Raw genomic sequence first — 20140 nt, forward strand, 5'->3', positions numbered from 1 at the left:
TCTGGGGACCTGTAGGGGGTCAAGGGTCAGCGTCAGGGTCTGGGTATGAAGAGGGTTGGGTCCAGAACGGTGACCTAAGGTCATGGTCAGTCTGAGATGATGATCCAAGGTCTAGTTCTGGGGGTCCTGTTTGGAGTCTGGGGTCAAGAATGTGATCAGGTCTGGTGTCAGGTTTCTGACTGTGTCCAAGATCAGGGATCAGGGGTTATAGCTAAAGTCTGAGATCCCTGTCCCTGGGAACACATTCTGCAATGCCAGTCGGGGGTCCCGGCCGTGGTCTATGGTGGCCCCTGGGGCCACATTCTGCAATGCCAAGTCTGGGGTCTCGGCCGTGGTCTATCGTGGCGTCTGGGACCCGAATTGTGCCCCGAGTCGTGGTCGATGTCTGGGTCTAGGGTCTTCTGCAGGCGAGGGGCCCTGTCGTGTCCCAGGTCAGGGGACAGGTCATGGCCGGTGGGGGCCATGGGCGGAGAGTCGAGGCCGGGTGGCCGCGGGGGTCAGGCTCGGTCCAGCCCTGCTGCCTCCAGGGGGCGCCGCCGCCCGCCGCCCGGCCCCTCGCGGGCTCGCTGGCGCTGTGCGCGGCAGGCGGGGCCGGAGGCGGCGGCGGCGGCGGCTCCGGGGCGCGGGCGGCGGCGGGCGGCGGCGGCGGCGGCGGCGGCGGCGGCGGCGGCCCGACTGCAGTCCCGGCGGGAGCCAAGCGAGCCGGGGCCGGGCCCGAGCCGGCGCCATGGGGCGGCGCCGCCTGTGAGCCGCGCCGAGCGGAGCCGCGGGCGCCGAGTGGGGCCGGGCGGGCGGCGGCGCCCGAGGCCGACGGAGCGGCCGGGCCGGGCCGAGCGCGCCGAGCGGAGCGGAGCGGAGCCGAACGGCGGGAGAGGCCGCCGCCGCCGCCAAGATGGCGGACCTGGAGGCGGTGCTGGCCGACGTGAGCTACCTGATGGCCATGGAGAAGAGCAAGGCCACGCCGGCGGCGCGCGCCAGCAAGAAGATCCTGCTGCCCGAGCCCAGGTGAGGCGGGCGCCGCAGCCCCGCGCCCCGGCCGCCCGGGCACTGGCCCCGCGATCCCCTCAGCCCCGCTCAGCGCCGGCGTCCGGCAGCCCTGGCCGGTCCCCGGCGCCCCCGGCCCTGTGCACCTGAACACCCGGGGCGCCCCAGCGCGGGGGCTTTCCGGCTGCGCGGGCTCCCCGACCCGCCCGGTGCCCCCGGGCCGGCTCTGCCTGCCTCCCTTTCGCTTCACACACTCCGCCTGGCCCCCTTCTCCGTCAGCCCTCTCGCTTGCGCCGTGCACCCCCTTCATCCTCCTCCGGATAGCCCAGGGTACCCCCTTCCCACCGCGGAGTCCCCCGCCTCTGCCTGCCTATCTCCCGGGGCCCGACTCCCAGCACCACCCCCTTTGGGGTTCCACCGGCCCCCACCCTGGCCCCCTCGGGTGGGCCCTTCTGTGAGGTTCGGGGCAGACCAGTCTTCCGGGGATCTTCCCCGGTCTTCCCGCGGGCTTGGGGTGGGAATTGAGAGTACTCTGGGGGCTGGGGGAGCGGTGGGGAGCAGGGTCTGGTGTGCACCCCATGGCTCTGTCCCTCTCCCCTGGAATTCCTCCTCTGGCGAGAGTCCTGCCTGTGGTACCCCAGGGGTGCTGCTTGCCAGGGGATGTCCCAGCGTGCCTGCAGCAGCTGGATCACAGCTGCCTCCTCTCTGTGAGATAACTGACCTGATACCCAAGTTTCACCTGCTCAGGGTTTAGGCGCAGGAGTGGACAGCATAGGAACGCTAGCTGAGGCTGTCCAGCATGTTATGGCTTCGAGAGTATTTTCCCATCCCTTGAGCCTCGCAACAACCCAGGGGGTCAGTCGGTCAGGTGTGGTTTTGTCTCCGTGGAACAGATAGGGAAGCTGAAGGCCCAGACATGAGTGGCCTGCCCAGTGTCACAGGTAAGCCAGGGTGATGCTGGGCCACCAGAATCAGAGCTTCTGGCTGTGGTTCCACGTTGGGTGCATCACTCTAGCCTGAGCCCGGGCCTGGCCATTCTGCCTGAAGAGCCACATGCCCCGCCAGCCAGGACCCTGGGCCCATCCTAGCCTTCCTGGTCTTATCATGTGACTTTGGGCAAGTCCCTTCCCATTTCTGGGCCTCAGTTTTCTCATCTGTGAAACGTGGACGGTATGAAATAACGGCTGTGACTCTGTGGCATTCTGAGTGAAGCGGGGCCCAAACGGGCTTGGGGGGCGGTGGGTACCGTGCAGACGTCTCCAGTGCCTTTCTCCTGCCTGCTCACTGGGTTTCAGATTGACTGAGCACCAGGCCTGGGAGAGGAAAATTGGTCTGCGTTTTGCAAAGGCCGTTAGGGCCCTTTTTTTCTAAGACATTTGCAATCAGATTTCTCAAAACAGGAACCAGACTGACTGCCAGCTGGGGGCTGTCCGGGGAGCAGCGACAGTTAGAACAAAAATGAGTTCAGAAATGACAAAGCCACGAGAGAGGAAATGGGGGAGTTGGCCTCTGGAGTGCACAGCGGCTCTCCTTGGTGGCCACGGCTTCGAGACCCTCCAGCAGGTTGGACTTCAGCAAAGCGTGAGGCGGGGCTCTTTCTGGAACTCTCTGCGTTTGGGTAATCTCGCCCCAGAATGCATTGCTGGCGGTGGGGCCCCGCCTCGGCTTGGCTCTGCAGGTGTTAGAACCCTGAGAAACAAGATGTTCCTCTTTTTCTGTCCCCATTACACCCTTCATATCGACCGCGTTGAAAGGAGTAGTGGTGGAAATCATGATAATTTATTTATTTCTGACATCTGTCATCTCAGCCGATCCAAAAAACCAGCCCGCGAGGTTGGCAAGGCCATGTCTTACACGTAGTAGTTGCTCAAGAAATAGCAGGACCGCCTGGTGTCTGAAAGCAGGGGGGCTGTGAGGTTGAGGGGAGCAGCAAGAGGCCGAGAGCCAGGGGTCAGGGGTCCTCAGGTAGGCTCGCCACCTGGCGGTGCTACCTTGGGCGGATGGCCAGCACCTGAGAGGTGCACTCGGGGCCCTCGCTGTGAGCTGAGGCTGGGCAGGGTCTCGGAATCCACACCTTCCAGGATTCCAGAAGGTACGCTGCCTCGGAGGGTACGCTGCCCTTGGCCTTATGCTCTGCACACCCCCTGGGGCTGATGCCTCTTGCCCTGAAGACTGTTATGAGTGTATCTTACAGTTGCCAGTTTGCAAAGTGCTTTGTACCCCATTTTATCCTTTTCACAACCATAGGAAACGGGCACGGCAGGTGGTATTTCCCCACAATAAGTCAAAGCACCTGAGGCTTGGAGAGGGGAAGAGACTTGGTCGCAGAGGCGAGGTGGTGTTTGAATTTGGGGTCTCTGGGCTCCCAGGTGCTCCTTCCCCACTGTGCTTCCTGTCTTCCACACGCCTTTCCAGACCTCTGCACTTACCCTGGTCCTTCTTTTGAGGAATGTGTGCCAGCTGGCCCCCCATGCCCAGGGAGGGTGGCCTGGAAGCCACAGGGCAGACCCCGCTCCATCAGCTGTCTTGGTTCACAGGGCCCAGCCCCCTCCCTGCCTGGGGTCACATCTTCCCCTCAGCCACGACGTCGGGGTCAGGGAGGAACGCCATGGTTTGCCTAGGACAAGGTGCCATTTGGAGCCGTTTCCACCTTGGGGTGGTCCATCTTGGCAGCCTCCCTGCGGCTGGTGCCTGGGTTGTGGCTTGGCTGGGAGCTGGGCTGGCTCACAGCTCTGACTTCTTGGGGCTGGGGAACAGGAGCTGTTGGGCACAGGGCCACTTCGAGTTGGCACAGGGGCCTCCCCTTCTGTCCCCCTATAGAATCCAGAGGAGACAGACTCATTTCTCGCCCTTCTGGCAGAGGGAGGCAGCTGTGTGGCAGGAGTCCCGAGACCCGGCTTCCAATCCCGCTGCAGTGCCAGCTCACCTGGGCCCTAGGGATACCCCTTATCCTGGCCGAGCCTGCCTCAGTTTCCACCTCGGTCCAATGAGGGGGCTGCCCTCGACCGATGGACCCCCCGACACACACACCCCCATGCTCCTTCGGCTCTCGGGGTCTGGTCAGTGCCGCTCTCCCGAGAAGCTGCTGTCTGTCTTTCCCAGCAGCGGCCACGGTCCCGTAATGATCGTCATTTGCTTAATACCACGGAGGCCTCATGTAATTAATCTCTGGGCTCCTGGCAGAGGAGACCAGCCTGGGTGGTCCCGGGAGATGCCCAGCTCTCCCTGGTGACTGCAGCAGCCCCAGTGGCAGATGTCAGAGCCGGGTGCCTCTTGCAGCCTCTCCTCTCGCCTCTTTCTTTCCTGGTCCCTCCCCCCGCCGTGAATTTCCTTCTTCCTGCCCTTCTCTGGCTTCCCTGACTCCCAGACCCGCCGCTCTTCCTCCACCGCTTCTTCGTTCCTGTTAACTCTTTGCTCCCAGGACTTCCTGCCCTTGGTCTGCGGAGGGAAGACGCGCAGGCGGTGGTTTTCTTGCTTCCTCCTCCCTCCGCTTCTCCATCACCAGCAGAAACCCTGCTGCTTGCAGCCTTTATCCCTTACCCAGAACGTTCCGCTCCAGTAGCAGCATTTTCCCACCCTATCCCACTGCCTCCCGCCATCCCCCGCCTCCGAAAATAAGATTATCTTCTAGGGCACTCATCCCCTCCGGGTCTTTGAAGCTCCCCCCCCCACCCCCACCCCCGCTCTCCCCAGGAGTGGGTCTCCAGGACCTCTTTCCCCATCTGTTCTCCTTTCCAGATCATAGGGTTTCACATTTTTGCCATTAAGTTGCTCGCCTGCCTGCCATCTCTCAGTAAATGGATTCGAAGGGAGCATGAGTTTGACAGGTTGGAATCTGTGCGGGGAATCTGGGCTCTGTCAAGCCAGGAATAACGTGCCCTATTAATGCACGATCAGTCCTTAGTAGTAAACTCCCGGTGACGTCAGGTGTAGGCACAGTCTGGGGCGGCGTTTCCTGCCTGCCGCGGGCACCTGGGGAAGCTGTGCAGAGGGGCTGGGCTGTGTGCACACAGCTGGAGCCTCCAGGATATTATGTTCCTGCCTCGGAGCAAGCAGCAGAAGCCAAGAAGACCTGAGAGCCTTTGAAGAACACACAGCCTCCATCACACCTGCCCTTATTTATTATTATTATTTTTTTGGCTGCACTGGGTCTTAGTTGGCACACGAGGAATCTTTGTTGCTGCATGTGAGATCTAGTTCCCTGACCAGGGATCGAACCCAGGCCCCCCTGCGTTGAGAGCGCAGAATCTAAACTGCTGGGCCACTGGGGAAGTCCCACACCTGCCCTTCTTTTTCCCCCGTGGCCCCAAGGGACCAATGTCCTCTGCTGATCATAGAAAACAGTTATACTCAAGTTATCCCTCATCTGTTTCAAACAGGAGATACTGAAAAATGAGACGTTTGGCTGCAGACTTTTCTAAGACAGTAACCTGCCCTCTGCATTGCTGCTAACAGGCAGGGTAGTGTCTCGACTGGCTGAAGAGCAGGGTTTCCGAAGTGGGTTTTCTGATGCTGACGTGTCTGCTGCTCTGTTCTCTGAGCAGGGAGGCCATTCTGTGTTTGGGGTTCAGGATAGCTCTCTTCCTGGGAGTGCAGGGCAGGGAGCCCTGGAAGTTGTTCCGGGTTTGTTCTCACAGACTGAGAGCAGTGAGCGGCGGGGTGCGACAAGGCCACTGGAGTGTCTTTTCCCACGAGCTGTCACTTTGTGGCCGCCTTGCCTCGGTGAGCTCGTGGGTGCGGTGCCCCGTGGTGTCATTTCTCTTCCCTGGCCCCGGACTTGCTCCAGAGCTGGCCGATTTGGTTGCTCTTTCCCATTTGGTATGCGGTCCTTCCTCGAGCTCTGAGGATGCTGTCAGCCCCGAGGAGAATCATTGAGCAGTATTCATCAGAAGCCCCTGAGGACTTCCTCATACCACTTGGCACCATGGTGCCAGGTTTCCTGGAAATGCCCCAGAGGAGTGCCCCGGCCGGCCGTGGGGACAGCCTCTGGTCTGCTGGCTTGCCCGCCGTCTCTCCCAGAGCCTGTCGCTTCCTGGGGTGGCTGCCCCCGAGTGCAGAGCCCCCAGGCCAGCTTGCACTGTGGCTCTAGCATGCTGTCACCCCGGAGCACAGGAACCGTGGCCCCTGGCCCTGCCACGTGCCAGCTGGGGCTGCCCCAGCCTGATCGGCATCCACAGCCAGGGTACAAGTCCAGGGTCCCCTGGGACCCTGCGCCCAGCTCTCCCAAAGAGGCTGGGGGAGGCCCCCGCCTGGTGGGGGCCCCTTTCTCAGGCGGGGACTGGACGTTTTCTTGCCGCTGGCTTGGTTGGGACTCAGGGTATGCTGCTTCTCAGCTTCTTCTGTCCTCGATTTCCTCACCATCAAGATGAGCATGTTTGCTCTCGACCCTGAGGTCCCTCCCCATCCACACAGGCTGCGGTCTATGACTCTGAGTGGGCGTCACCTGGGAGGCCACTGTGCCACGGAGTGAGGGACTTAGCTCTCCCCTTGAACCACGTGGTGCCAGAAAGTGCCGGAAGCTCTCCCCCCTCAGCCCTCACCCTGCCGCCCCATCACCCCAGCTGGGGTGAGGGGCCGGAAGTGCTGTCTCCCCGGCCGCCAGGCAGCTCCTACCCGGGGGCCCTTGCTCCTGGCAGGGCACGTATTGGGCTCTAATGTGGGGCTCCCCGGGCTGGTCTGTGAGCAGAGTGGAGTTCCAGCCCTTCAGGCTCGGGGAGAGGCTCACAGGTGCAGCCCTGGGGAAGGGTCCCATCATAGCCCCACTCCCTGAGGACGTGGCAGGTGTGATCAGATTCTAGAAGGGGGGCTCCCGCCAGGAGAAGGAGGCCTGATGCGACAGGCTGCACTCTCCTATCGCCGTGCGCTCTCTGCCTTTCTCAGCAGTCAGCTCGGTGCTGGCGATTCAGCGTTTGTTGACATCCTCATTTTACAATGGGGGAAGCTGGACATTTAAAGTCTGTAACTTGGCCTGGCCTCTGGGAGGGAGGAGGGAAGAGCCATTTGGAGCCCAAGCCTGGACACCGGGCAACTGCAGGAACCAGGGCGGCCGAGCCCCTTCCCCCGAGAGGCTGGGAGGCGGATGGTCCTTCGGAGGCAGGGACGGAGGAATGATGCAGGCACAGGGCTCCTCCGACAGCCCGACGTCCATCTGGGGGCCCGCACGCTCCTGGATATCAGAGTCATTGACCTGGGTGGGGTCAGGAATGCTGCTGTGGGCCCATCGCCACTCAGACTCTACCAGTATCAGGGCGCGGGGGTAGGAGACAAAGGTGACCCAGCCCAGGAGGCCGCCACCACCTCCCGTGCCAGCCTGTACTTGGCACCCTGGCAGGAGCGTCCCCCACGACACGCTTTCCTAACCTGCCAACTCCCTGGGCCCCAGCCCCGTGGGAACAGACAGGAAACCCTAACATTGCTGCCTGGAGGCTTCCCCTTCAAGGACTGCCGAGGTTGACCTCGTGTTTGATTCGGGTTGGGGTTGGGGGGGTTGTTTATTTTATTTAGAAAACATTTTTTTCTTTTTAAGGAAGAAAGTGAAGTGCTGCGGGCTGGGAAGAATGCTGTGGCCATCCACCCCGTGCGGTCTTCCGAGGGAGGCGGGGTCTAGCTTGCTGTGCCCAGGGCCCAGCCGGCAGCAGGCAGAGCCCCTGGGAAGGAGGAGGAGGCCTGTGCCCAGCGTGGTGCCCAGAGAAGAGCTGCTGGCTCCGCTGGCTCTCGGGCAGGCCCTTGGAGAGCCCGTTTCCCTGGTCTTGGTGTCCAGCCTATGGGGCCCCGCAGAGGGAAGTGGAGGCCCTGCTCTCAACTGGGCACTCCCATCGTGTGCCACCGTTGCTGAGCCTGGGCCAGTCCTGCTGGTTCCTGGAGGGTGGGGAGGAGCTTCTCCATGACTGTTGCAGAGGCCATACCCAGCTGCCCCACGGGGTCATCTGATAGGCTGGTGTTGCTCTGCCTGTCACCCACACCTACCTGTCTCTGGACATGACCCTGACCACCCCTCTGACCGTCCCCCTCCGTGGAGGATCAACATTCTGTGATACTTCGTCTCTCTTTCTTGCTCGTTACCATCCCCTTCCATAGACCAAGAGGTCCTGAAACCCAGGAACGGGATGTGGACACAGAGACCCAGGAGCCGAACCGCAGAGCGGTTGAGGGCCCAGCCCTCCTGTCCGCTTCCCAGGAGAAATCTGGCCCCCATGGGGTCCCCAGGGCCACACACCCCTACCTCCCGGCTACTTGGTCTCGTGGACCTGCTGAGCCTCCATTACCTTGGACTGGGTCCCCCTGCTGTGGTCCACCCAGCACACCGCCCAGCGTGTGTCCTCGTCCAAACGGGAGGCCCTGAGCTGCCCTCCGCCAGGCTGGGGGCTGGAAGGGATGGGCGCACACTGCAGCCCGCAGCCTCCCTGGGCTCCCATCTCTAGTCTGCAGGGCAGGGGCTGGATCTTGCTCAGTGTCACAGATTTTTAAACTCCTGATGTATGTTAAGTGCTTGGGTGGCCTTGGGGTTGGGTCTCACCTCCTGAGTCCCTGCAGGTCCCACAGGGCCAGGGAGCCATGCCCTTGGCGGAGGCTGGTGGTGACTGAGAGTAGGTATGTGGCCCCCAGGAGGGAGGCTGTGCCAGCCTAGCTCAGGGCCACTGCCCAGCCTTGGAGTCCCCACGGCCGTGGAGGGCGTCCTCGTTTTCCGGGACAGAACCAGCTCTGAAGTGGTAGCTCAGGGCCACCGGGCCCCTGGCCCTCAGCTGGGGCTCTTGTTGGCCGGAGTACAGGATGGGGACACAGAGGGCTGTCTGGGTCATCGGCACCCTGCTCTCCTGTTGGAGACAGTTCTCAGGGAGGGTCACAGGGCCTCTGAGCTCCTGGGATCGAGGCTCCAGGTCTGTGCTCACAGTGGGTCTGTGTGCACCCCCGTTGCCTTGTGTGGCTCGAGTGCAGGCGAGGGCCTGGCCAGGTCAGGGCTGGACCTCCACCCTAACCCCTCAGAAGGGAAGGGCAGGAGTTACCCCACCTGCGAACCTAGGTTAGGGCTAGGGGCTGGGCAAGGTCTGCTGGTTATGCTGGCCTTCTGACCTCAGGCCCCCTCTCTGATGGGGCCTCGAAAACCCCAGCTGGCCTTGTCAGTTCTGTCCGTCCGTCCATCTGCCAGCCCCAGCCTGCCCCTACCCAACCTGGTTTCAACCCTCCTTCCTGGCCCCGCGTCATCAGATACTTAGGCTTCCCCCCGTGGTGCCTCCGACAGAGCCCGTCCACTCACCCGCTGCCCAACTGAGCTTCCCAAGTGTGGTCTATCGAGCCTCCTCCCTGCCCAGTGGCTCATCCCAGGCCAGGCCTCCCGTGCCTGTCCCCACATCCACCACCTGCCCTGGGCTTCGCCACCTGTTGACATCCTGTTTGCATTTGAGGAACCCAGTGAGGTTCCGCCTCCTCCACGCGACCTCTCCAATGGCCCAGAACGTTCTTTCCTGCCTGAGTCTCCTCCAACCGACTGGGCCCCACGCAGTTTGTCTCATGTTGTCTAATGTCACGGAATGGCAGATGCAGGACCGGTGCCCTGGGCGGGCCTCCCCGGGGGGCAGGGCTGCATGGCGCCTTCCAGCAGGTGGTGGGCAGCAGGGCCCTGTGCTGGGCTCCACGAGACAGGCAGGGATACGAAGAGGTGGGCACACGGCATCCTTTTCACCCGTGACCTGCTGGCGGCTCCCCATGTCCTGAGGCCCTGTGAGCATCTCGAGAGCCAGGTGGGACCACAGCCGGTGGCTGGGCGGGATGGCAGGTGGCCCAGGAAAGGAGAGGAGGGGAGACCAAGCTGCCACTGAGGCATGAAGCCTGGCCACGTGTGACTTTCCCAGAGCACTCGGTGTTGGGGGTGAGATAACCGGGGGCGGGGAGTGTGATAACCTGGGCTTCCGAGGTCACAGGGGCAGCCCCCGCCCCTCTGCTGCCCTGGAGGCAGCTCAGGGCCAAGGGTCTTTAGATATCAGGGACAAGGGAGCTGAGGCTTGACTTTTTTTTTTTCCCCCCCAATATTGAAATATAATCCATGTGACAGAAAATTCATCATGTTGAAGTGCTGACGTCAGTGGATTTCAGTACATTTACTGTGCGGTACAGCCCTCATCACTGCCTAACTCCAGAACATTTCCATCACCGTATAAAGAGACCCTGGCCCATTAGAGGTTACTCCTCTTTTCTTCTCCAGCTTTTGACACTCACTCATAGCTTTCTGTCTGTAGATTTGCCCCTGCTGGACTTGTGGTATAAATGGATTCATATAATGTGTGGGCTTTAGTGACTGTTACTTGGTGGAACTCTCTCAGGTCGGTCCGTACTGTGGGGCACACGTACACCAGCCTTTCACTCCGTTTCATGGTCAAGCAGTATCCCATTGTGAGGATGGGCTGTATTTTCATGATCCATCATTTGCTGATGGGTGAGGCCTGGCTTATAAGGTTCGGCCAACTCCCTGAAGCTAGCACGAGGCAGGGCTGGGACCAGACTTCTGAGCAGCCACCTGCTGGTCACCCTAGCTTTGGAAGACAGAGCTTTGGTGGGCAGACAGGCTCCCTCGGGTCCCACTGGTGTGACCCACGGTCAGGTCCAACGTGGTGGCTGCCTTCCTGGAAGGGGGCTTGACACCCACCGGCAGTGCCCTCCACTCCGGATTCCAGGGAAGGAAGCAGCAACCCTCCAGGGGAGCAGGGCCAGCAGGCCTGGCGGGAGCCATGGGGGCTCCGGGTCACCACCACCCCCCTGTCTTCCAGCATCCGCAGCGTCATGCAGAAGTACCTGGAGGACCGGGGTGAGGTGACCTTTGAGAAGATCTTCTCCCAGAAGCTGGGTGAGTATGGTGGGGGCTCTGCCAACCCCAGGGCATCCGCCCCACCTCCCGGTCCGGCTGCCAGGCCAGGGGGTGGGGGCAGGAGGCCCCTGGAGCCGCCTTTATGTGCCCCCCTCTCTGCCAAGAGATCTCCCGTCCACCGTGGGGGAAGCACAGGGCAGCAAGCGAGCCCCGCTGCTGGCGGCAGGGCCGGGACCCAGCGTCTCCCAGCCCCTGCCTGTCGCCCCGGGAGGCCCCTGAAGCGGGGTGGGGGCCCAGCAGTCTTCCAGGGCCGCCAGGGAAGTTCCTCCTTTGGGGTTTTTGTTTTCGAGAGTTGCAGCTTCCCCTTGGCGCAGGCACAGCTGCTGGGGCCGTTGGTGGAACTGACAGGAAGGGGCGGGGCCCTTCCTGTGGCGCCTGCCGCGCTGTGGTCGCCCCCGCCCCCACGGCCCTCTTTGTGAGCAACCTGCGGCGGCAGGCCCCTCGGCCGCCTCCTCCAGGGCCCCGGCCTTAGAGGCGGGCACCCGGGGAAGGGGGAGGCGGAGCGCAGGGAAGCAGGCTCGGGCCGCAGACAGCTCTGACTCGGCCTTTCCGGGAGAAGGGACCTCCGCTCTGAAATGGGAGTGGCCTGGCCCGGAGGTCAGGCTTAGGGAGTCTGTGTGTCAAGGAAGCCTTCAGCGTGGGTCCCCTGCCTGGGCTGTGTGACCTTGGGCACATCGCTGCCCCTCTCTGAGCCTCACCTGAGAGCTAGCATTCTGGAGCCCCACTGTGCAAGACTGTTGGAAGCCCAGGTGCGGTGGTGGCAATGAAAAGCCCCTCGCCCACTGGGAAGCTGAGGGCTCGCGTTCCTCAAGGTCCAGCGTTGAAAGGCCCGTCTGCCCTTACCAGAAGTCATAGCTGAGAGCTCTGGTAGAGGGGATAGGGCCCCCAGAGGTGTGCAGAGTCACCCAGCTTGACCCTGGACACCCACGTCGGGCTACAGGGAGTTGGGACCACCCTTCCTTCTGCTGGCCCTGCAGGACTGCTCTGGGGCCCGGCCCCTGGCCCACGTCCTCCAGGGTCTCCTGCACACCCTTCCTACAGCCCGTCTCATCCGCTCCCGTCCCCAGAGGCTGTGCTCTCTGGGGCCCTCTGCTCTCACCCTCTGGCCTTCCTTCCCAGGACCCGGCGCTGGGCAGAAGAGCCCTGAGTTCTACTCAGGCTGCCATGTACCACCTGCCTGACAGGTCTCCCTGAGCCTCGGTTTCCCCTACTGGACCTGCCGCCCCTGTCCACCTGTTTTGAGTGGCAGCTGTGAGAGTCAGCCTGATGATGGAGGAGGGATATAAGGTCCAAGGACAGGGCACCCCCAGCCCCCACGTAGCAGCCCTGGCCTGGCCCAGGCAAATCTCACTGCACCTACGCAGCCCAGCTGCCCGCTGGGTGTGTCCCCCTTCTGGGGGAGATGCAGGCCCCAGATTGCAGGGAGAGGGCAGGGGGTTCAGGTGCCAGAGTCAGCCCCACACTCTGCCTCACCAGGGTGCCTGCCACTTTCCAGCCACCATCAGAAGAAGCAGATTCTGAGAGGGGTGGGAACTCGGGCGCCCCGACCCTGAATCTGAGACTCTGGTTGGTGGTGACCTCCAAGGCCACCTTGCCCAGCCTCCATCCGGCGCAGGGACCACCTCTGCCACCTCCTTGGCCAGTTCTGCCCAGGAAGCCCTAAGCCCACACCCCCCACCATGATGGGACAGCCTCTGTAGGGTTATGACTCAGCCTGACGCAAAACACTTGCTTTCAGGGTACCTGCTCTTCCGAGATTTCTGCCTGAAGCACCTGGAGGAGGCCAAGCCCTTGGTGGAGTTCTACGAGGAGGTGAGGCCGGATTGGCCTGGCCCTGGTGCACGTGGGGAAAGGAAGGGGCTTGGACTGCTTATTGAACCTGTAAGACAGTCCTGTGCCCCGCTGGGCCGGGGCTCACCTGTGGGGATCTTGTCCTCTAGATCAAGAAATACGAGAAGCTGGAGACAGAGGAGGAGCGCCTGGTCTGCAGCCGAGACATCTTCGACACATACATCATGAAGGAGCTGCTGGCCTGCTCACATGTGAGTGCCCCCACGTGCCAGCCTGGGCGTGGGGACTGGAGGGCTGGCCCCGTGGAGAAGCCACTCACCTCTCCCTCCTTCCCCAGCCTTTTTCAAAAAGCGCCATCGAGCACGTCCAGGGCCATCTGGTGAAGAAGCAGGTGCCTCCAGATCTCTTCCAGGTGTGTGCTGGGCTTGTCCCCGCTCCCGACCAGCCAAGCGGGGGTCCCCCGCAGGCGGCACGGGTCCTGGAGCCTGGTCGGCTCCTGCTGTGGCTCAGTCACCCACCTCCCACTCCCTCTCTTAGCCATATATTGAAGAAATTTGCCAGAACCTCCGAGGAGACGTGTTCCAGAAATTCATCGAGAGGTGAGAGCGGGGCACGTGCAGGAGCAGAAGGTGGGAAGAGGTCGCTCTGAGAAGGGGTACAGATGTCCTGGAGGAGAGCAGCCAGCCTGCTTCAGTGCCCAGCGTGTGGGCACCTGGACCTGTCTATACCCCAGTGCCGGAACTCCTGAGAGGTCGCCACTCTCCCACTCTCCTGCCCCACCCTTCTCAGCACTAGGCACCTCAAAGCCCATCCCTGTCTAAAGGGAGCGAGGGACCACCCACGTGTCTTTCTCCCCATGGACTGTCTAGCCCCTTGCTGGGCCTACTGGGAATGAGCAGTATCAGGCTGGTGGTAAGGATGGGCACAGGAGGACACACTGCCCACCCCTCTGCCCCCTGTGGCCTTCATGGCCAGAGCCAGCCTGGGGGGTATTCCTTGATGTGTCCCAGCTGCCCAGCCATGGCGTAGGGGCTTCACCAGGAGTGAGTGGTGTGTCACTGGATGTGTGCAAGGAGGGAAACGAGATGAGCCTTGTGGATGTGGTAGCAGGAAGTCGGAGTCAGATGGGAAGATCTCACCTCTAAGTTTATCTGATCCAAGCAGAAACCCAAAGACCGATAACAGTGCTGGCATTGCCGGGACGGGGGTGGGGCAGCCCGGGCTGGCATTCTTGCTGGCAGGCCCGGAAGAGGACCCTGAGGCTTGGGAGCCCAGGCAATAGCAGTGGGTGGGGCCAGCTTGCCCCCAGTATCAATTTCACTCACTTTCTAAGGCTCATCTGAGCTTGGGTTCTTTCTTCTCTTGCAGCGATAAATTCACACGATTTTGCCAGTGGAAGAATGTAGAGCTCAACATCCATGTGAGTGGGCTGGGTGGGCGTGCAGAACCCTCTCCCTGCTGCTCCTCCCCAGGCCCTCGGGCAGCGGGGGAAATCTACCTTCAACCCCCAGGGGTGGCTGTGGGGTTGGTGCTGGGACCCCAATGCGGATGGCTCCAGGCAGGGCGGCACTTGGGAAGGGTGAGGGTGGCCCTGGGTCGGGCCTTGGGGTAACCCCCTACTGCTCCCGGGGTGGGGCCCGGGCAGCCTGCAGTGACCCCCCTCCCCCAACCCCCGCTGCTACCCCCACAGCTGACCATGAACGACTTCAGTGTGCACCGCATCATCGGGCGGGGTGGCTTCGGTGAGGTCTACGGCTGCCGGAAGGCCGACACGGGCAAGATGTGAGCATCGGGTCCACTGCCTTGGGTGGGATGCCTGAGGGGGAGGAGGGCCTCCCCCGGGGTGCCCTGAGGACCGCCCACACCCCACCGCGCCCCTGGGGCCCTGCACTGAAGGTGCCAGCGGACCGACTGAGGGACTGGCTCGTTTCCCACAGGTATGCCATGAAGTGTCTGGACAAGAAGCGCATCAAGATGAAGCAAGGGGAGACTCTGGCCCTGAATGAGCGCATCATGCTGTCGCTCGTCAGCACCGGGGTGAGTGGCAGCCCGCCCCACCTCAGCCCCTGGCTCCGAACCAAGTGCAGCCTGCGCTGACCTCTTCTTTCATCCGCTCCTAGGACTGCCCGTTCATCGTCTGCATGTCATACGCCTTCCACACACCGGACAAGCTCAGCTTCATCCTGGATCTCATGAACGGTGAGTGCCTGGCCTGGCCCCAGGTGGACCTCGGGGCTGGGGGCTGGGGTGGGAGCTGAGCGCCGCCCCCTGCGGGCTGCCTCCCTCAGGCGGGGACCTGCACTACCACCTGTCCCAGCACGGGGTCTTCTCTGAGGCCGACATGCGCTTCTACGCCGCGGAGATCATCCTGGGCCTGGAGCACATGCACAACCGCTTCGTGGTCTACCGGGACCTGAAGGTGAGGTGCCGCCCCGCCCTCCTCCCGCCGTGTCCCCGCCCCCTCCCGCCGTGTCCCCGCCCCCTCCCGCCGTGTCCCCGCCCCTGTGTGGCCTGGCTCCTCCCCTCCGCAAACCCTCCACGCCCCCGACCCAGGGCCCTGTCTCTGGACACCCTTGCCTCTAGACAGCCACCCGGCTGGCATGTTGCCTCGCCGGGTCCTGTCCTGAGCTGCTCACTGAGCCTCCTCCACAGCCGGCCAACATCCTGCTGGACGAGCACGGGCACGTGCGCATCTCAGACCTGGGCCTGGCCTGTGACTTCTCCAAGAAGAAGCCTCACGCCAGTGTGTGAGTGCCCCAGCCCCACGCCCTCTTCCCACACCCTCCAACCGACCCGCTCATGGCCTCCTTACTCCGCCAGGGGCACCCACGGGTACATGGCTCCCGAGGTTCTACAGAAGGGTGTGGCCTATGACAGCAGTGCCGACTGGTTCTCCCTGGGCTGCATGCTCTTCAAGCTGCTGCGAGGGTGAGCAGGCCATCCCAGGGTGGGTGCACAGGACAGAAACAGGCTCTCCCGCAGGCCAGGAAGGAGGCTGGGGGTGGCGAGGGGTGGGGGGGGAGGCTCTGCCACGTGGCTGTCAGGGGTGGCACCATCCCTGGCTTTGGCAAGGATCATTCATGGGCTTCCCAGGTAGCACTAGTGGTAGAGAACCCGCCTGTCAGTGCAGGAGATGTAAGAGATGCGGGTTCGATTCCCAGGTCAGGAAGATCCCCTGGAGGAGGACACGGCAAGTTCAGTTCAGTCACTCAGTCGTGTCCGACTCTTTGCAAACCACTCCAGTATTCTTGCCTGGAGAATCCCCAAGGACAGAGGAGCCTGGCGGGCTACAGTCTATAGGGTCGCACAGAGTCAGACACAACTGCGGTGACTTAGCCGCAGGCACTCATGCAACCTGCCTCAGTTTGCACATTCCCGTTCTCTGACCTTGGACTTTGGCCCTTCTTCCCCAGGCATAGCCCTTTCCGGCAGCACAAGACCAAAGACAAGCATGAGATCGACAGAATGACATTGACAATGGTGAGTGGAGGGTCCCAACCTGGGGAGGCTGGGTGGAGCTCATGAGGGGCCGTAGTGTGGCTAGGGTCTCCTGTGGGCGTCAGGGTCTCAGCCACCAGCAGCCCACCCTCTGGCCTCCAGCCCCATTGGCTCTCCCTTCCCCACACTGTCAGAGCAAACATGCCTGCTAGGGGCGTCTGGAAGCTCTCCGTCTGCCCTTGCCTCATGCAGCCTCACGAGGCCCAGAGCTGTGATGGGGACCGGGGTGGGCCTCTGCCAACGTCCCCTCCTCCTCCCTGCAGGCTGTGGAGCTGCCTGACTCCTTCTCCCCTGAGCTTCGCTCCTTGCTGGAGGGGCTGCTGCAGAGGGATGTCAACCGGAGGCTAGGCTGCCTGGGCCGAGGGTGAGTGCTTGGGACCCCAGCCATTACCCCAGGCCTTCCCGCCCTGCTGGGTGATGTCCACACTGCGGTGTCTAGGCTTCTGCAGGGGTTGCTGGGGCCGCCTGCCCGAGCCTCCGCTCATGTTCCTCTGAGGACAAGGGCTGTGTTTTGTCACTGGAGCCCCCCACTCCGTGGTCCCAGCCTCCTTGGCAGAGTTCACAAGTTGGGGCTAGGGCAGCCCTGCCCATTGTTCCCAGGTGGAGGGTGTGTGCTGTACAGCTGCTGGGGGTGGGCGCAGACCGAACAAAGATGATGTTGCTAATGATGATGACAGCAGCTTTTTATGTTTATTAAACATTTACTAAGCACTGGGCGTGATGTTGCAAGATTCCCAGTATTAAACTCACCACAGCCCTATGCCGTGGAAACTGCTGTTCTTTCTCCCCATTTTAAAGATGAGGAAACAGGCTGAGGTTTAAGGAACTTGCCCAAGGTTGCAGAGCCAGAGTGTGGCTAAACCAGCAGTTAAACCTAGGTCACCTGTCCCACAGCCCAGATCTCACCCCCCCAACCTGGGTGGTGCCAAGCCCCACTGACCCTCTCTTCCTACAGGGCCCAGGAGGTAAAGGAGAGCCCCTTCTTCCGTTCCCTGGACTGGCAGATGGTCTTCTTGCAAAAGGTAACAGCCCAGAGCCGGGGCCGGGCAGGGTGCTCGGGAGCTCCTCCTCGGTGCTGATGCCTAGCCCCTGTTCCACCGCAGTACCCTCCCCCATTGATCCCCCCACGAGGGGAGGTGAACGCAGCCGACGCCTTCGACATTGGCTCCTTTGATGAGGAGGACACAAAAGGAATCAAGGTAATACGGGGCCTGGCCTGGCCTCCCAGCCCTGAGCACGGCTGGCAGTGTCCTCTGTCCTCTGGCCCTATGAGATCCCCGTGCCAGCCCCATCTGCCTGGTGGGCCTCGGGCTCCTCCCCACACGTCCCCGGGGGGTGGCCGTTGGACCAGACCACCATGTTCCGGGCCCTGCAGCCAGGCTGGCCTGTGGCTGACAGCCGTCCCTTCTGCACCCTCTTGGTGAAGCTACTGGACAGTGACCAGGAGCTCTACCGCAACTTCCCCCTGACCATCTCGGAGCGGTGGCAGCAGGAGGTAGCAGAGACTGTCTTTGACACCATCAATGCTGAGACAGACCGGCTGGAGGCCCGCAAGAAAACCAAAAACAAGCAGTTGGGCCACGAGGAAGGTGAGGGTCAGCAGCTGCCGTGGGCACCCACTGCCCGATCTAGAGATGGGAAGCAGGCTCAGGTGTCAGCCGGGGTCCCTGCCAGAGAGCAGCTGACCCGGCACTCGCACCGGCTCGGCGGCCGGCTGAGTTCTCTCTCGCTCTCCCCGAGTCAGACTACGCCCTGGGCAAGGACTGCATCATGCATGGCTACATGTCCAAGATGGGCAACCCCTTCCTGACCCAGTGGCAGCGGCGGTACTTCTACCTGTTCCCCAACCGGCTCGAGTGGCGGGGCGAGGGCGAGGCCCCGGTAAGGAGCAGCCCGGCCGGGAACCCCTGGGGTGGGCGGGCCGGCCAGGGGTTGGGGGGGCCCAGGCCCTCACCGCCCCCTCCCCGCCCTGCAGCAGAGCCTGCTGACCATGGAGGAGATCCAGTCGGTGGAGGAGACGCAGATCAAGGAGCGAAAGTGCCTCCTCCTCAAGATCCGAGGTGGCAAGCAGTTTGTCCTGCAGTGCGACGTGAGTGGGGGCCCGGGGTGGGGCCGGGGCGGGGCCAGAATGGCTGGGGCGGGGCCAGAGGGGCCGGGCCCCGCCTAACAGCCAGTGTGTGCGCAGAGTGACCCAGAGCTGGTGCAGTGGAAGAAGGAGCTGCGAGACGCCTACCGCGAAGCCCAGCAGCTGGTGCAGCGGGTGCCCAAGATGAAGAACAAGCCGCGCTCGCCCGTCGTGGAGCTGAGCAAGGTGCCACTGATCCAGCGCGGCAGCGCCAACGGCCTCTGACCTGCCGCCCGCTCGCCCGGCCGCCCTCCTGCCCGCCCGCCTTTTATAAACCTCTAATTTATTTTGTTGAATTTTTATTATTTGTTTTCCCGCCAAGCGGAAAAGGTTTTATTTTGTAATTATTGTGATTTCCTGTGGCCCCAGCCTGGACCAGCCCCCAGGGAGGGGCCCGCTTGCCTTGGCTCCTGCTGCCACCCACCCAGCCACTGTCCAGCCACCTCACCCTGCCCCCAGGGGCCTCCGCTCCTGGTGTCTCCCCCACACAGGGAGGGCAGCAGCCCCCAGCGCCCTCCCACGCTTCCCCAGGGATGGTCGCCTGGAGTTGGGCCTGCTGTCCCCCCTCCCCAGCTCTGCCCACAGCACAGCTGGGTGGCCCGGCGGCCCCACCCAGGGAGGCCGAGGCACAAGGAGGCTACTTGAAGCTCCCACCGCAGCCCCTCCTGCATCGACTGGCACACGGGCCTGCACTGACCTGCCCTCTAGCCAGTCGGTAGATAAGGGAGCCTGTGGACTCGCTGACCCCAGCGCCTCCCACGTGACTTAGGCTCCTGCACCCTTTCTTGGGAAGAGCCCCCGTGTCACTGACTGCCTCCACTTGCACCTTCCCTGGACACAGTGGGACCTGGCCAGGAGGGTGGCATTGGCAGTGGCTGCTGCTGCCCCCACCCCAGCCCCCTCTTCTTCCCACCCAAGCGCCCAGGCTCAGGGACCACAGAAAGGCACCTTCGGGGCTGTGCCACACTGGCCTCGCCTGGCCCCGAGCCCCCTTCCTCTGGGCTGGGCAGGGCCTCTTCTGCTCAGAACCATTGGGGGCTGGCCTGGGCCGGCCAGACGGCACAGTGCGAGGGGCGGGTGGGGCAGCCCTCCCCACTCCAGGTCGCTCAGCGCGCCCCTCGCTGTCCAGCCCCACATCCTGTCAGTGCCACCGCCCCCAGGGCGCCACCTCGCCCGCAGCATGCCCCCTCGTGCCAGTCGCTGCCATGTGGTGTCGCGCCCTCTCCCGGGGTTGGGTTGGCGGGCCCTCCCCTCCCATCTACACTCCCCGGGGCGTTCCTTTGCCGATTTTTGAATGTGATTTTAAAGAGTGAAAAATGATACTATGCGTTTTTATAAAAAATAGTGCCTGACTCCTTGGCTATGTCAGACTGTTTTTGTGCCTGAGGGTCATTTTCAGCCTCCCCCTGGGGTGGGGCCTGAGGAGGGAAGGTCTTGGTGGCGCCAGATCTCTGCCTCCAGGGCAGGCGCTCACAGCCTGGGGAGGGGTAGGGGTGGCTCGCACCCTGCCTGTCCCATCCTGGGGGAGCAGAAGGGAGTCTTCTGCCCACTGCCTGGGAAGCAGGAGGAGGTGCCTGCAGGTTCGTGCTTACCGTCCTGTTTGGACTGGCCGGGCATCTAGCCCGCCGGGGCCCACACTGAGGGCACTGCTGTGGACAGATGAGCACCTCTACCCTGGGGGCCACACACGCATCCTCCGGTCTCAGCCTCTGGCTTCAGCCTAACCTCTGGCCTTGCAGCTCAGCCTCCAGTAGAGGTCCTTGAAGCCTGAGTGATCCCCCAGCACCAGGCTTCATGTACCCAGAGGCAATGTTCAACTTTCTTCTCCACATGGCTCTGCCATCTAGGCCCCCACGGGTGATGCCGCTGCTGCCCTTTCCATG

At 62.7% G+C, this 20140-nt stretch overlaps 1 protein-coding gene across 1 annotated transcript; it reads left to right on the plus strand.

Annotated features, from left to right (window-relative positions):
• Positions 1 to 826: 826 nt before the first annotated feature.
• On the plus strand, positions 827 to 19598 carry GRK2 (G protein-coupled receptor kinase 2). Its single transcript, XM_052661602.1, has 21 exons — positions 827 to 1005; positions 10746 to 10822; positions 12582 to 12655; positions 12784 to 12885; positions 12972 to 13046; positions 13172 to 13233; positions 14003 to 14054; positions 14325 to 14416; positions 14572 to 14671; positions 14755 to 14833; positions 14923 to 15053; positions 15287 to 15381; positions 15455 to 15562; positions 16048 to 16114; positions 16396 to 16496; positions 17088 to 17154; positions 17236 to 17331; positions 17559 to 17721; positions 17877 to 18013; positions 18108 to 18221; positions 18318 to 19598. The coding sequence occupies exons 1-21, from the start codon at positions 893 to 895 to the stop codon at positions 18480 to 18482; spliced, it is 2070 nt and encodes a 689-aa protein (XP_052517562.1). The 5' UTR covers positions 827 to 892; the 3' UTR covers positions 18483 to 19598.
• The last annotated feature ends 542 nt before the right edge of the window (positions 19599 to 20140 follow it).

The sequence above is a fragment of the Budorcas taxicolor genome, chromosome 25, assembly GCF_023091745.1.
Source record: "Budorcas taxicolor isolate Tak-1 chromosome 25, Takin1.1, whole genome shotgun sequence".
NCBI lineage: Eukaryota > Metazoa > Chordata > Mammalia > Artiodactyla > Bovidae > Budorcas > Budorcas taxicolor.

Coding starts and splice junctions, on each gene's coding strand:
- GRK2 (XM_052661602.1), top strand. CDS start 893: ATGGCGGACCTGGAGGCGGTGCTGGCCGACGTGAGCTACCTGATGGCC. Junction 15,382..15,454: donor AAGAAGCCTCACGCCAGTGT/GTGAGTGCCCCA, acceptor TTACTCCGCCAG/GGGCACCCACGGGTACATGG. Junction 15,563..16,047: donor CTCTTCAAGCTGCTGCGAGG/GTGAGCAGGCCA, acceptor CTTCTTCCCCAG/GCATAGCCCTTTCCGGCAGC.